This window comes from Trachurus trachurus, assembly GCF_905171665.1.
Source record: "Trachurus trachurus genome assembly, chromosome: 5".
NCBI lineage: Eukaryota > Metazoa > Chordata > Actinopteri > Carangiformes > Carangidae > Trachurus > Trachurus trachurus.
This window is the reverse complement of record NC_139896.1, coordinates 18366143-18380439: the sequence shown is the minus strand read 5'-3', so window position 1 is coordinate 18380439 and position 14297 is coordinate 18366143. Positions and strand designations below refer to the sequence as shown.

Below are 14297 nucleotides of genomic sequence, written 5' to 3'. Positions count from 1 at the left end.
AGTTTATGGGACCAGCCTCTGTATCCTACAGCACATGGGAATAGGAAGAAACAAGTGCTTTAGGTAGTTGTGTGCGGTGACTAGCTATTTTCCTACATCAATAACAATAGTGTGTAGTAGTAACAGTGGTAGACGCTGTTTAATAAGCTACTGTCAGTTGTCCACCTAAAATTTAGCAGCAACTGATGCTCAATGTGTCTCTTCAGTAAGGAATCGGGATAATAGACAAGCTAACTAACTCCAGCAGAGCAGCATATCATCCACCACTAGCTTTAGCTGCAAATGCTAAAGTCATAGATAAATAATATGAAGTCAATCTAGCTCGTAGTGAAATAAGAGCAGTTTGAAGCTGAGTGGACCCCTGTCAGTAGTCCGACATGCAGCTTCCAGTCAGTGGGTGTCTTTACCTTGAGTTATTCAAACGATCCGTCTCTTTATTTAAACTTCTTTGCTGGACAAACCAAATGTGCGCAATAAAGCTTAGCCGTTTTGAAAATGGCGTCAGGCGGTGCGCCGTCCAAACGGAGCCGTTTCCGGTGGAGGGACAGCCCTCTATTATTTTCAGCCTAGTCCTACTGCTAAGTATTAAAAAATAATATCTACCGCGAAACGGTCACACCAATCAATCAATCAATCAATCAGACCCGTACACATCTGAGAAAATACGCCACCACTCCTTTTTCACGTTATTACAGCAACGACGGTTGCGTCCAGATAGCTACCAGCTATCAGTGTTAGCAGGAGCGCTAACTTAGCAGCTTCCGTTACCAGGCAACACAAAGTCCCTACCTACGTGATAAACAGCGGCTAATGTATGCAAAAACCAACGAACAGCAACAACAAAATACAAATGTTGCCGTAAGGACAAATTTGTTAAAATGTCGTAGTTCAGTAGTTAATTATAATAAATTTACGAGCCAGCTGAGGACATAGGGACAAATTAAGTAAATCAATTTTTGCCAGCACCATGAGCTGCATCTCTATTCTCTGCACCCAATTATTCAGTTTTTAATGGCCAGAATATATGAATCTGCACATGGTGATCGTAAAATATTTAAATAACGACATTAAAGCTTGTTCACATATAGATTATTATCAACATGAACGATGTCACTATGTTCTTGTTACTAATTCTAAGGGGAACACCAAATGTCATCTATTTTGCATACATTATGGCTACACACCTAAGTAGCACATGGTTTTATAGGAAATTTGAGTATTACAGCTGTGACTGTCCCCCTAAGGTCCCTTTCAGGAGATATTAGCCTTTACGTGACTGATACAATCTTGATCTCACTGAGTTGTGCTGTAGAAACTGTAGCACCAATACCACAATTCAACCAACCTTTGTTGAATTACAAGTATATTTGGACAGAGTGATTTGAAAATAACTTTATTGTTCATAAGAAATAACTGTGAAAAGAACAGGACAGTACACTGCTTGCATTCTGTTTCTCATTTTCAACTCATAAGGTTTGCACAGCTGCACGAATCAGCTTGTATACATACCGTGTAGCTATGTATCTCTAAATGCCACATGGAGTATTATGGATATAGATTTGCTGTAGAGGTAATAAATGTTCTAACATTAAAGAGCAGTTATATTTGTAATACCTAACAGTTAATCGTGCATTCTTTTGACAAACCTGAAAAACTGTGCAGTGAGAACACAAGTTTCCACATAATGGAAAGAGAGAACATTTTCTTTAATTTTTCTTTTGCCATAATTTAAAATAGTCAAAAACAAAGCCCATTTTCATGAGTAACAGTAGAATTTAACTGAAGCAAGCCTCAGCATACATTATATCCACTTAGCTTCCTCAACATGTTTCTATTAGTCGGGCCGGAGCACTACCACAGAGTCCTTCAGAGCGTTAAGGAACTTTAAATATCAAAGGCCAGCTAACTTTATGTCGAGAAAAACAGCGGCTTTGCAACATAGTCACAGTTTTATCAAAGAAAGCCTACTCAAAATGTAAAAAAAACAAATTAAAGCACTTATTTATATATGGACACTTGACAAATTCAAGCTTTTTTAGAATTCCTATCTGTCATCCGACCAATTCAAGCATTGCTGCAGCACAGATTTCCTCAGTGCCCGAGAAGCCCAGTGCCTGCAGAGAGATGAGACATATTATAAATTAAAATGAATGAAGTATAAAAACAGTTCAGTGAGCCATCAAAATTATATTCAATACTTCGCCTTAAAAATAAGGTTGAATCCACAAGCTCACAAAATTAAATTTAAGTAAATTGTGTCCTGGTTGAAGATTTCTGATTGGCTGTTCACAAATTCACATCTCATGCGAGACATTAACTTGTTGTAATATGAAGGAAAAAAGTATGCTCACCTTTAAATCCCTCTTCAGGCATCCTCACTGTAATGAAATTAGTATAACAATATCATAATTTGTCTTGATGAAATAAAGTAAAATGTAGCAGCTGTAGTGAAGGGGAAGATATACCACTTACCCTGATACACGTCGTCCATTGCAGCATAGTCTGCTATTGGCTCATCGGCCTGTAAGGAAAGTGATGGCATGAATGTTTTGGATCTTTAGAAAAACACCAGAGTGCACTGCAGTGGTTACAATGTGCCTGTAAAGATGGAGCCAGCTAGAAATGACAGCTGTATGTACCTTTAGACATATGATGCTCTCTGGAATGACACCCAGACTGCCCAGTGTGGCCGAGTCGTCTGTCAGGCTCTTCCCATCGATGGAGAGGTTCTGGTCAAACGGAGCCACAGAGAAGGCGTGCATAATCTGCAGGGTCACACACACAGTGAAGTTACTTAGGTGTATGTACATGTATTTAGACTTGTAGTGCTTTTATCCATTCACTTGGAGTCCTGACCTGTATTTTCAGCTCTTTCAGAGTCTGATTGGCTGAAACGATAAGTGCTTTCTCTCCTCTGAGTTTCCTGTGCCGAGTGCTTCTCCTGATTCCACCTTGTTTGGTTGTGTTTGTCACAGCAGGAGGAGCAGCTGCTGCTGCTGCTGCTGTTGCTGTTGCTGTTGCTGCTGATGCTGATGCTGATGCTGATGCTGATGCTGATGCTGGTGATGATGCTGATGCTGATGCTGATGCGCCGCTGTCACCCAGCTTCAGCCGCTTCGCACCATCTTGTGACTGAAAGAAAGTAAAATGATTATAAGCTACTCACGATACTGCTATTCCTCATCTTTTATATAAAACAGCAGCTTCAAAATCATTGTGATGGTTCATTGTAAGGGGGAGAATGACACCTCTCTTATTCCCACTCTGTTCCTGTGCTGTGTAACTTGGGACAAACACAACCCGAAGTCAAATAATCTGAATTATCCCTTCGCTGCTTGGAACCCAAACCCAGGATAATGTAATGTTCAATAGTCCTGTAATCCCCACATGTGGCTGCAGAGGGTGCTGTTTACTGCTGCTTAAAGGGATAGTTCACCCTAGAATGATATTTCACTCATTATCTACTCACCCTCATGTTGACTAAGGGCTGGAAGAATTATCAGAGTCCACCGTCCCTTCTCTGAGTTACAGGGGGTCTCGGCGTAGCAGTGCATTTCAATGCAACGGTTGCAAAGGGACACCGGAGCTCTTCGTAAAAAAACACACACAAAAAAACATCCAAATACCTCCATGATGCTCGTATGTAATGTCCGTCTTGTGCTGAAGCCCCAAATTGCGTAATTGTCCCGAAAAAAATTAAATAAGTCTATATTTTAAGCTTGTTTGTAGCGGAAGCTTCTCGAAGCTCCTCTTCCTGGTCCGTCCAAATCTCGCGTGATTTGCGCCGGCGTCAGTGCGGTTACTGCGAATCACGCGAGATTTGGACGGACCAGGAAGAGGAGCTTCGAGAAGCTTCCGCTACAAACAAGCTTAAAATATAGACTTATTTAATTTTTTTCGGGACAATTACGCAATTTGGGGCTTCAGCACAAGACGGACATTACATACGAGCATCATGGAGGTATTTGGATGTTTTTTTGTGTGTGTTTTTTTACGAAGAGCTCCGGTGTCCCTTTGCAACCGTTGCATTGAAATTCACTGCTACGCCGAGACCCCCTGTAACTAAGAGAAGGGACGGTGGACTCTGATAATTCTTCCAGCCCTTAGTCAACATGAGGGTGAGTAGATAATGAGCGAAATATCATTCTAGGGTGAACTATCCCTTTAAGTTTGCAGAACTTTGTGTTGCTTTTAGTTTAACTTCCAAACAATAAAGCAGTCAGCATATTGTATGTGTGATGCCACCCTTCGGTTACTGTTGTGACAAGGTTAAGCTGACCTGGCTGAAGTCGGGGTCTTTCTCTCCATCCACCTTTGGTTGCTCTTCTTTTTCCTCCTCTGCCTCGGAGCTGCTGGCGTTCATCTCTGGAGCTGCCTCCTTTATCATCTACACGAGGACAATGTGAAAACGCACAGTTACTGACTGTGAACCTGTACGATACTCTGGACTCTGTTTTGTTAATGTAACACGGCCTCTCTGTCTTACCCTCTTGTCTTCGACGACTTTGCGGATGTAGATGGTTGCCTGGGTGTACTCTCTGAGGTCCCTCTGCTGCTGGAAGAGGAAGCTCTCTCTGCACTCCCAACACAAATCTGAGCACAAAACACATATAAAATCAATCAAGACCCTTTAGAAGCCGAGGCAACAGTCAGCCTGACATCTAGAGCAAATGGTGCGAGTTTTAACAAACTGTTTGTGATAACTGTGCAGTCTCACCAGGCTGAGTGGTGTACTGGGTGGTGGGACCACTGGGTGTGATCTGTTTGAAGCAGTGAATGGAGATTGGCTGGTCCACAATGAAGAGTCTGCTGATCACCTCCCATTCGTTGGGCCAGAGCAGAGCTATACTGTGCAGGACAAACAGCACAACATGAGACCACAGCAGTAACACTTGCGCTCCTCATATCTCCACTTTATCCATAGTCACTTATGTTTCCCTCAGGAGTTTTCCCCCCTCCAGTAACAATATGGAGCCGTTTGTCTATGAGTGGGCCCCAGAGATATTGTGTATTTATGATGTTTCAAAGCCTGGACACTGAGACAGAAAATATCACATCCCACATAAAAACATAAATTACTGTTTATCGTTTTGTATATCTTGGAAGCTTGTCTGTTTTGTTTTGTTTTTTCTTCTTTCTTTTATTTTAAAATGACACGCTAGCCATTCTTGAATGTATGTACTTAATGCTTAGTGTCTTGGGCACAAAAAAAATGTGCATGACAATCAATCCAGTAAAAAAATACAGAGCTAGGGAGAGTATGTCTGGGAGAACAAGAGAGCAAAGAAAACCCCCAAAGAAAAACTTAATGCCATCTTTTTAAACCTGTTTACTCTTTGGAATAAGCAGAACTCACTGTTGTGCGTCTCCACTGATCAGGGAGTCGTAGGTGAACATAAAACCTCCGTGGGGGCAGAGCAGCAGAGTGTTGCCCACATTTGACACTGGAGAGGATTTTGTCGGCCTCCTGGAAAACACACACAGATGGAGAAATAAAATTATACACATGGTGGTTCACCAAACAGAGGGCGTGCCATACAAGTTCAGTCCTTACTGCAGCAGCCTGGGTTTAGCTTGTGCCATTTTCTGCCTGTCATCCCCTCTCCCTCTCTCTTTGCTTTCCACTCTGACTCTGTTGCAGTAGGAAAAGGCAGAAAAATCCCTCAAACACAAATACAGTGATTCCTGCATAAAAGAGGAGCATTGGCACTTTCTTTTACAAAGTGCTGCAGGAATGAATGAAGTCACATTTTGTTCTGCTTCATTCTACGACCCTTAAACCTTTGGAAAATCATCTAGTGGTGATTCAGATGTTTTAAAACTTAGCCTACTGGTGGAGCTGATACCTCATAAATCATGACACTGCTCTCTTTCCTTTTAATTATAAAAAGTATCATTATCTGTGATTCCTGTGTCACCCCTACTTTTCTCTAAATTAGTGAAATGGTCTGAATTATCCACCACCACAAGACCTTGAGTCTTGAATAAAGTCTATCTGCCTGTTTGTTTGTTTGTCTATCTATCTATCTATCTATCTATCTATCTATCTATCTATCTATCTATCTATCTATCTATCTATCTATCTATCTATCTATCTGCAAGAAAAGAAACAAATTGTACCTGATGAATTTTCTCCACTCGTCCACAAAAAACAGAGGGACTATGTAAAGTACATCTGTGCCCTGGAGGAGAGACAAACCAGAGAAGATTTACCATGGCAGACGCACACAGACGACTAATACACACACAGATAACGGTTTAGTACCTGAGGCCACTTGTTGAGTGTTGGTCGATTCTTTTCATGGAAGAGGTTGAGGAGCTGGTTCTTCTGGTCCAGAGCCATCATCTTACTGACCGCCTCATTGTCCTTCTCCTCCTGCTCCAACGTCTGGACACACGAGAGAGGGACCAGTTTTAATCCCACAACTTCCCAAAGTGGTTCACTGTTTGTCGACAAATCCACAAGGTGTGGATGCCATGACATGTCAATTTATACACCTGTGTTAATCTACCCAGCCTGTTATAGCTAAGCACCTACAAAAATCTAAGTGCAGACAGAATAAGAACAAGAGAATAAGAATAAGGTCAATTTCTTTCCCCCAGATGGTGGCAGATTGTTGACAATGAAGACAAGATGACCTGAGTTCAAAGAGTCACATTTTCAGTCACACACATCTAACTAATCTCCACTGATCCTGCTAGAGACTAGACAAACTCTTGTTGGTCTGTGACATTGTAAACAGTAGCGCCGTCTCTGAGCATAGTCCCAGCCGGGGGATCGGTTTCCTGACCCACTGGATCCTCTCTCCTCACCAGACACTGCTGACAAGGCTCTTGGTTCTGGGTGAATTCTGGGGCTTTGGAGAAATACACCCTCAGCTTGGTCCAGACTTCAGATGACACCAGCTTCCGTTCAGTCTCCAGAATACTCAGACCCCCTGCAGCAGGGTCACACAGAAAATACAATAAAGAGCAATCCAAGTTTAAACTGCTGCTATAAGGGACTGTAACAATAAACATTTTTGTTTAAAGACTGTACAATATCTATATCAGTGTTCCCACACTCCTTTAAATGGCAAATTCAAGGACGTTTTGATCAATTAACACTTATATTATGTTTTTTTCCCCTTCAAATTTATCCACAACATATTACTGAAGGATTTCAAGGACCCCTGGGAACCCTGCGTTGTTAAAGATGCTGACGAGGAGTACCGTGACTGCAGACAATGTCTTCATTGAAAGTCTTCATCTCGTCCTCGGTGCCCTCTGACAGCTCTGGGCCGAACTCTACAATCAGACAGTTCAACAACAATGTTAACATTCAAGAGTTCATTTGAACTTTGATACTAAAACACAACAACATCACAGAGATTGATTCAGTGGAGCATGAAGTGTCTCAATGATCTCTACAATACGACACACATATTCTCAAGGAACAACCTGACAAACATCCCACAGTTCATGATGACATAATGGAAAACAAGGTCTGACAAACCGGTTTGGCAAACAGATCAGAACCACAGGAGCCTTCATGATCGAGAAGAGAAACCCGACGCAACCAGATCCAGTCCTCCTACCTTTGCTGTTGTTGACGTGTGGTCCCTCTCCGTTGGTCTGACCATTACTGTGTTTGGTTTCATGTTCATCCTCCTCCAGCTGCTCCAAAGCTAACTGTCTCCAGCTGCGCAGAGAAGCTTTGCCCACCCAGTAGCCCTCACCGCTGAGACACACACACACACACACACACACACAGACAGACAGACAGGGATAAATCCATATGACACATTCTGAAATATTCATAATTCAAATCATTTATTTCTCCATACAGTGTAGATACCTGAGTGTACGTTTGACCATGTTGGTGACCTCCTTGTAGTCTTCATTGAGCTGGTTCTTCAGCCGCAGCACTCTGCATCGCTGGCTCACACACTCTCTACACAGAGAGGAGTCTGAACAAACACACACACACACACAGTTGTCATATGTAAACATGATGGTAGGGGGCATTGTGGCCTTGGGAGCAGCTACATTTTCTACTTCAGGGATCTACTTCAAACGTCTCATCCAACTGCATCTAACTATAAACTAAATTATAGCCTACACATTTACTCATAGGACTTCTTGTTGATACTTCGGCGTACAGTATGAAGTGCTGAAACTCAATTTTGCAGACGCCCATGAGATAAGAAGTGACCACTCCCCTTTGGAAGACTTACTGTCCAGTCTTGGCCCTCCACCGTAGCGCTCATAGAGGAGCTGAGCAGCTTGCGGGGAAACCCTCTTGGAGTCTCCCACCTTGTCTGGATGCAGTTTGCCATGGGAACACAGGAAGAGGGAGTTATCTATTTCTTTTGTGGCAGTGGAGTCGTCTAGCCATTTCTTCAGCCAGTCCAGGGGGATGAATTCATACGGCTCGCCTGAGGACACGAAGAAGGGAGACACATTGTCATTCCTTAAAGCAACGGCCTATTACATTGACTGCCAATGTAATACACTTTCTGTACTAGTCTTTGGTGTTTCTGGTAGGTCTGTGGGTGACCAGGACTGTTTACTGACCGTCTTTTGTGGGTAAAAGCTCGTAGAGTTCCTTCACCTCCTCATGCTTGGCCTTGCCCTTATCCACGCTCTGTTTTCTCATGTCTGCCATTTCACTGCACCACTCCTCGAATTTGTGGTTGTCTTGGTCCACCAACCTCTGCAGGAAGGCTAAAGGGAAGGAGACAGGACAGAGATGAAAGACGCCATTAGACAAGGGTACACGGAAAAAAAGATGCTCAACATGGCTGGACGATGAATTGAATTACTTGATATAAATTTGCTTTGTGTGATATATACAAAATGTCAAGACAGCCTTCTCTAACTCTATAGGATAACCTGTATTTCCTTTTTATAATGACAACTTTGCTCCTTTTGTTATTCTACCTCAACAACAAATACCGGTACACAGAACGAAAGATGATTGTGAATTGTATTTTTTGTGTTTAAAACCCATCTCCCTGGGTTTTCTCTTATCTTCTGATGCAAACAGAGGAGAGGACAAAAACATGAGAAATCAATCAACTTCCAACTTCCTTACGTGGAACCTCGATGTTGGCCCTGGAGGGATCTGCGCTCTCCTCCTCTTGGACCTTATACACCAGCATGTAGGCGTTTCTGGAGCAGTGATAGCCTTTACTGCACTTTGGCTTTCGTGTCTGGGACTTGACTGTCTCAGCTGGAGAAGAAGGAACAGTAACGACTTTGAAACATTTACACACACACACACTCTCTCTGAGATCCTGTAATTTTTTATATTACCATCACCAGGATGAGTATTGTTAAGATTTTAATACCGCTTTAGTGAGTCTACTTATCAATCTGGTACAGTTGTGTAACCAGTACCTTTGCTATTTTGCTGCAGTATACAAAAGACAAAAGACCCATAGACTGATGAAAGTGGAGCTGTTCAGTGTTTCTTAGGTATTACTCACCAATGTCCTCCTCAATACCAAGCTGCAGCTTCTTGCCTTCCATCTTCTCGATTTCCTCATCGTTGAATTTGTACCAGTCTCCGGTGCGAGCGTCCTTCACGTGGGCGATGTAGTGGCCTGAGTAGGCGCTGATGCCCCGATGGATCAGCACCGCACTCAGTTCATAAACACACTTCTGGTCTAGAGAAGCAGTTGATACAGACATGCATCGATATCAGCATGTTTACTTTTAATAAAGGTGTCAAAGTGAATGCATAAGATTTAACAGGCAGTAAACTGTTTTGGACTGTTGAAAAATATATTATCCAGTTCTTTAAGGCATAAGAAGACGACTGCATGTATTTTGTTTCGTCTGTATATTTGAATTATGCCAATGTGCAGAGAGTGTGTGTCATAATACCTGATTTTCCCTCAAGGAAAGGCCCCATGTCCAGCTGTTCTGGAAAACTGATAAAAGTGTTCAGCTTCTTCTTGTGACCTGTTTGCCTAAAGAAGAATTTAAGATGTTAAAACTAAACTCTTAAAGGCAGCAAAAATAAACAGACGCTACAAATATAAAAACAATGCCTGACCTGTCGAAGACAAAGCGCATGAGCTGTAGGTTGAGGGTTGGAGGAAGGCTGTGCAGTTTTATCCTTCGCGTAGCGTTCTGTTTACTCTGGCAGCTTTCACAGAAGTAACGATTCTCCCCATCCAGCTTCTCCTCCTGCACAGCAGAGGTAGTAATGATAAAATGTTGACAAACACACACAGTATACGAAAAGACATTCAGTATGTTGGTGAAAGAAAGTTACCTTCAGGAACTCTGTGACGCACTCAGTGAGGTTCTTGTGACCCTGGATGTTCAGCTCCAGTTCGTAGAATCGTGAAGGCAGAGCAGATGATCGTCCACACTGGTTACATCTGATAATCAAGACACCAGGTTGCATTACAGCAAAATAGGAAGAACCAGTTGGCATCTTCTAAAAGATTGTTTCTTTGAGTGTGAATGTTTTGGGGTACAGAACTTTTTGGACTTCAGTCCAAACTTGTGTCAGGTTTGAGTGATGAGAGGTCTTACACTGTAACGTAGGAGAACTGTCCGCAGAACTGTCGCTGGATGACGTTCTGCAAGTTAGGGCTTTTTTGCTTGGACAAAGTGTCCTCCAACAGAGACAAGAAAAGCTTTGAAAACTCCTGGGCATCCTGAAAATAATAAGTTTGAATTCAGTGATCTGAAAAGAAACCATGTCTCCATGGCACAACAGACAAATTGTCAATAGAAATACGTATGATTTGATAAGAAAATACATTCTGAACGTGTCTCACAATGAGGAACAAGCAGGGAGTTGAACTCTATTTTACAAAATGGGATACTACTAGTCATATAAATAAACATTTGTTAATTTGTCAGGTTTGATGTCAGGACTTACCTGCTGCTGTCCAGTGTCCAGGCCCAGTGCTTTAACCAGCCCTGTAGGATCTATGTACTTTCTGTTGCTGTTCTGCAGGAGTGCAAACAGATACTGCAGATGCTCACAGATGGATTGAGGCTCATAATCTGGAAAAGCGAGAGAGATCTGTCTGAGAGGACGAAAATGAAACGGTAAAAACCTGCAAAGCAATCACAGTGTGACTTCACATTGTGTTGATGACTTAAATCTCAAACGCTAGCCAGCATGTATATCAACCTTCCCTTCTGACAGATTTTAAACAACAATGGGAATGATTTGAGATTTCATAAAATATCAGTAACATGGTGATGTTTACTGTTATTACTTTCAATAAGACGGTCATACTTGCCCCCATTCATTTGTCAACTTAGATGTACTAGTTTACAAAGTATATGTTCTAATAGAAAAAATAGTAATTCTTGTATAAATTGTTGATAATCGGCTATAACACTTAAGTGGACATTTGCACTACACTCATGGAGGTCTATGTTGTCATAATACCTGCTACTTTAACATGCACCTTAAACCAGAAAAATAACAAACATAAAGAAGCATCCTTGGTGTTGTTTAGTTTTTAGTTGTACCAGACTCTACGTTGTGTTCTTGTGCTCGGGAATTGTAGCACTGATAGAGGCTCTGTCGCAGCTCCAGGTTGTGGAACCACACTTGCAGGAATGTGTTGACGTAACACGTTGCGCCCAGGTTTGTAAGACCAACAAATGTGTTCTAGAAGAAGGGAGAGAGAGCGAGAGAGAGAAATATGATCAACTGCTTTGTTAAATATTCTTGACATCCAGAGCAGTCCACCCACTGTGTGAGTGATGATAGGTGATAAGAGACAGATGACAAACAATTTATAGAGTGTGTAGCTGATGCAAAAACCAAAAAACCTTGTCTCGACGCTCTGAATTTGGGTCATCGATGTTGTGGAAGGCATTTTCGTCTATCTCTCCCAGCCACGCCTGTTCACCAATACCCACAAGGCAGTTGGGATTCCCTTTGCAGTTCCTCCTGGAGAAGGAAGTCATGATTAATCTGACTGTTACCAGTACCAACTTTACATGTAACACACAACTGTCACCCTGTCTCCCGAGTGAAAAACAAAGCAAAATGCCAAGATCAGCCCATGTATTAATGTTGTCCTGAATCCAAAGACTCACATACTTTTCCATTACCCGGTTATATGCAGTTAATACGCACTTATACGCCACAGACCAGGATGAAGTTCAGTGACGTCTCGGCTCTTTGGAGATGGTGCTCACTGTGATGCCAACCATCTCTTGTTTATTTGGGACAATTATTGGTATCTTCAAGTTCAAAGAGTGGCGAGGATCATCGTTGTCTGTCATACATAAGCACACAGTAGATCTACAGTCTATGAAAACTTGTACACAACACAAGCGAGGAAACTCATCAGACTTTTTGATGCACATTAGCATCTCTCTACGAAGCCAGCCATCGAGCCATCTTCTTTGCAATCACATATAACTTCTGCTACTTTTAAATCGGTACACATTAGCACCATATCAGCAGACATGTTTTGTTTTTTTTAAGAACCGTTAACATCTTACCTGCAGGCTCCTCTCTTGCAGGCCGGGAGATTGATGCGATAAGCTAGCTCAATATGCTCCTGACCGATTTCCTCAGGTTTCACTGTTTCCACCCAGCGCCAAGCCGCTTTCTCCAGCTGTATGCGGGGCGCCATGATCCTACGATGTATCGTTAACCACACAGTCGGATAGATGAATTACAAAAAGAGAGAATCCGGTGGCCCAAGGTTAGGTTAGCCGTTTCTGTGGATGCTAACATAGCCGGCTAACACAAGCTACATAACCTCCCGTTTAGCGATGCGATGCTACTTAACCTAGCCTAACTAACATTAGCTCCGTAGTCCCATCATCACTACCCAACTGGATTTAAAAGGTGAGTGTATAGCACTACACCGCAACACAACACCACACAGAGCAGAGCAACAAAACAGCACAAATTACGACAAACACTATTTGCAGGGTAACGTCAGAAGTAAGGAGGACTACCCCTGTGCTAATGTTAGCTCGCTAGCCGAAATGTAGCTAGCACGACCGGCAGCGTTAGCACGTCATTTTCGCTTCACTTTCTATCTAACGCTACCTGAGGCTAACGTAACGAGTTTTATTATTGTGTTAAGGTTAAATGTTGTCGAACCTTTCATGCGTGCAGCTGCTTCACCAAAAAAATATTTATGTATTTTTTTTTACATTTTATTCACGGTTTATTTTAGATTTAGCGCCCTTGCGTCAGTTTTTAAATATATTATTTCTCCGCTCAAAATCAACACGACGTCAACAAGTGACGTAGGTGACGTCTCTTTGTTGTGACTGGAGGGAGGAACGGGTTGGGAATATATTATTCATGATAAATGAGGCCACTGCCCTCACAGGCCTCATGCAAGGGTTTTAAAAAAATATGCTATTATGTTCATGTGATAAATATGTATGTTTCAACAGATCTATTTGTTTGAATTTGAATTCATTGTAAAAACGTCTCATAAATCTATTATATATCCAAGTATTAATGTCAGTAATACCTACTATATGTCTTAATATGAATGGCCAAACCTGAATGACCAACTTTAGTGGAGGAGGTTTTCAGCTGTGCAAGTAAAAGTACCAATACAGCAATGTGAAATATACTCTGTAACAAGTAAATTCTTGCATGAAAATTATTATTATTATATGATCATAATATTAAACAATTGTGATTGCTTTTATTCTCTCCATTTATTGTTCTTTATACCATTTTCTGTTACTGATTCTTTGCTATTTTTGTTGTCCACTTTGCTGCTGCAATACAGCAAATTTCCTCACTGTGAGACTAATAGAGGAATATCATAAATAGCTACTGTATTCCTAATATCTTGAGTAGCTAATTTAAATATGAGTCAAATCAAGTCAAGTGAAATGTATCCTTAGAGCACATTTAACACAGTTTGAGCCAAAATTTGACCAAAGTACACTTGAAAATAAAAACAAACAAAAACAATGCAAATGTATAAACGCAAGGACTGCAAGTAAACATAATGTATATGAGATAAATAACACAACACATGAAAATAACAAGAAGCAAATACTCAAACATGACAAAGGATCTGGGGGTTAGTGAGCTGAAAAGGTAATTGAATAAAAATGTGTCTTTGGATTTAAAAATGCAGATGTAGGTACTACCTGTAATGTCAAGTGGGTTCCAATTGAACCAGCAACTATAAGGATCTGTTACATGGTCAGGGAAAACAAAGATAATTTTCATTTCTCCTTTATTTTCATTTCTCCTTTATTTATTCAGGGAAGGTCAATTGAGAGCGAGCTCTCTTTTTCAATGACGCCCTGATTACAAAAACACAATTATACAATATACA

General features: G+C 41.5%; 1 protein-coding gene across 3 annotated transcripts; it reads right to left on the bottom strand.

Moving 5' to 3' along the window:
* Positions 1 to 1446: 1446 nt before the first annotated feature.
* usp48 (ubiquitin specific peptidase 48) lies at positions 1447 to 13190 on the bottom strand. Of its 3 annotated transcripts, XM_083971682.1 has the most exons (29): positions 13088 to 13160; positions 12475 to 12612; positions 11794 to 11914; positions 11488 to 11629; positions 10883 to 11010; positions 10531 to 10655; positions 10265 to 10373; positions 10043 to 10176; positions 9871 to 9956; positions 9471 to 9650; positions 9077 to 9214; positions 8557 to 8706; positions 8217 to 8417; positions 7838 to 7949; positions 7578 to 7720; positions 7213 to 7287; positions 6814 to 6938; positions 6266 to 6388; positions 6121 to 6182; positions 5555 to 5632; positions 5357 to 5467; positions 4718 to 4848; positions 4487 to 4593; positions 4280 to 4387; positions 2857 to 3132; positions 2640 to 2765; positions 2473 to 2521; positions 2352 to 2378; positions 1447 to 2114 (listed from the first exon to the last, which is right to left on the bottom strand). In XM_083971682.1, exons 2-29 carry the CDS (start codon positions 12606 to 12608, stop codon positions 2092 to 2094), a joined length of 3324 nt encoding a protein of 1107 aa, XP_083827808.1. In that variant the 5' UTR covers positions 12609 to 12612; positions 13088 to 13160; the 3' UTR covers positions 1447 to 2091. The 3 variants fall into 3 exon arrangements, with proteins under 3 accessions (XP_083827808.1, XP_083827807.1, XP_083827809.1); XM_083971681.1 differs by having other exon boundaries at positions 12475 to 13190; XM_083971683.1 differs by lacking the exon at positions 5555 to 5632 and having other exon boundaries at positions 12475 to 13190.
* Between the last annotated feature and the right edge of the window lie 1107 nt (positions 13191 to 14297).

Bases quoted from the DNA above. Each gene is read 5' to 3' on its own strand.
- usp48 (XM_083971681.1), bottom strand. From the start codon at position 12,608: ATGGCGCCCCGCATACAGCTGGAGAAAGCGGCTTGGCGCTGGGTGGAA. The intron at 11,915-12,474 runs GTAAGATGTTAA...TTCCTTCTCCAG, and splicing joins TGCAAGAGAGGAGCCTGCAG to GAGGAACTGCAAAGGGAATC. The intron at 9,651-9,870 runs GTATTATGACAC...CTGCTTCTCTAG, and splicing joins TTTCCTTGAGGGAAAATCAG to ACCAGAAGTGTGTTTATGAA.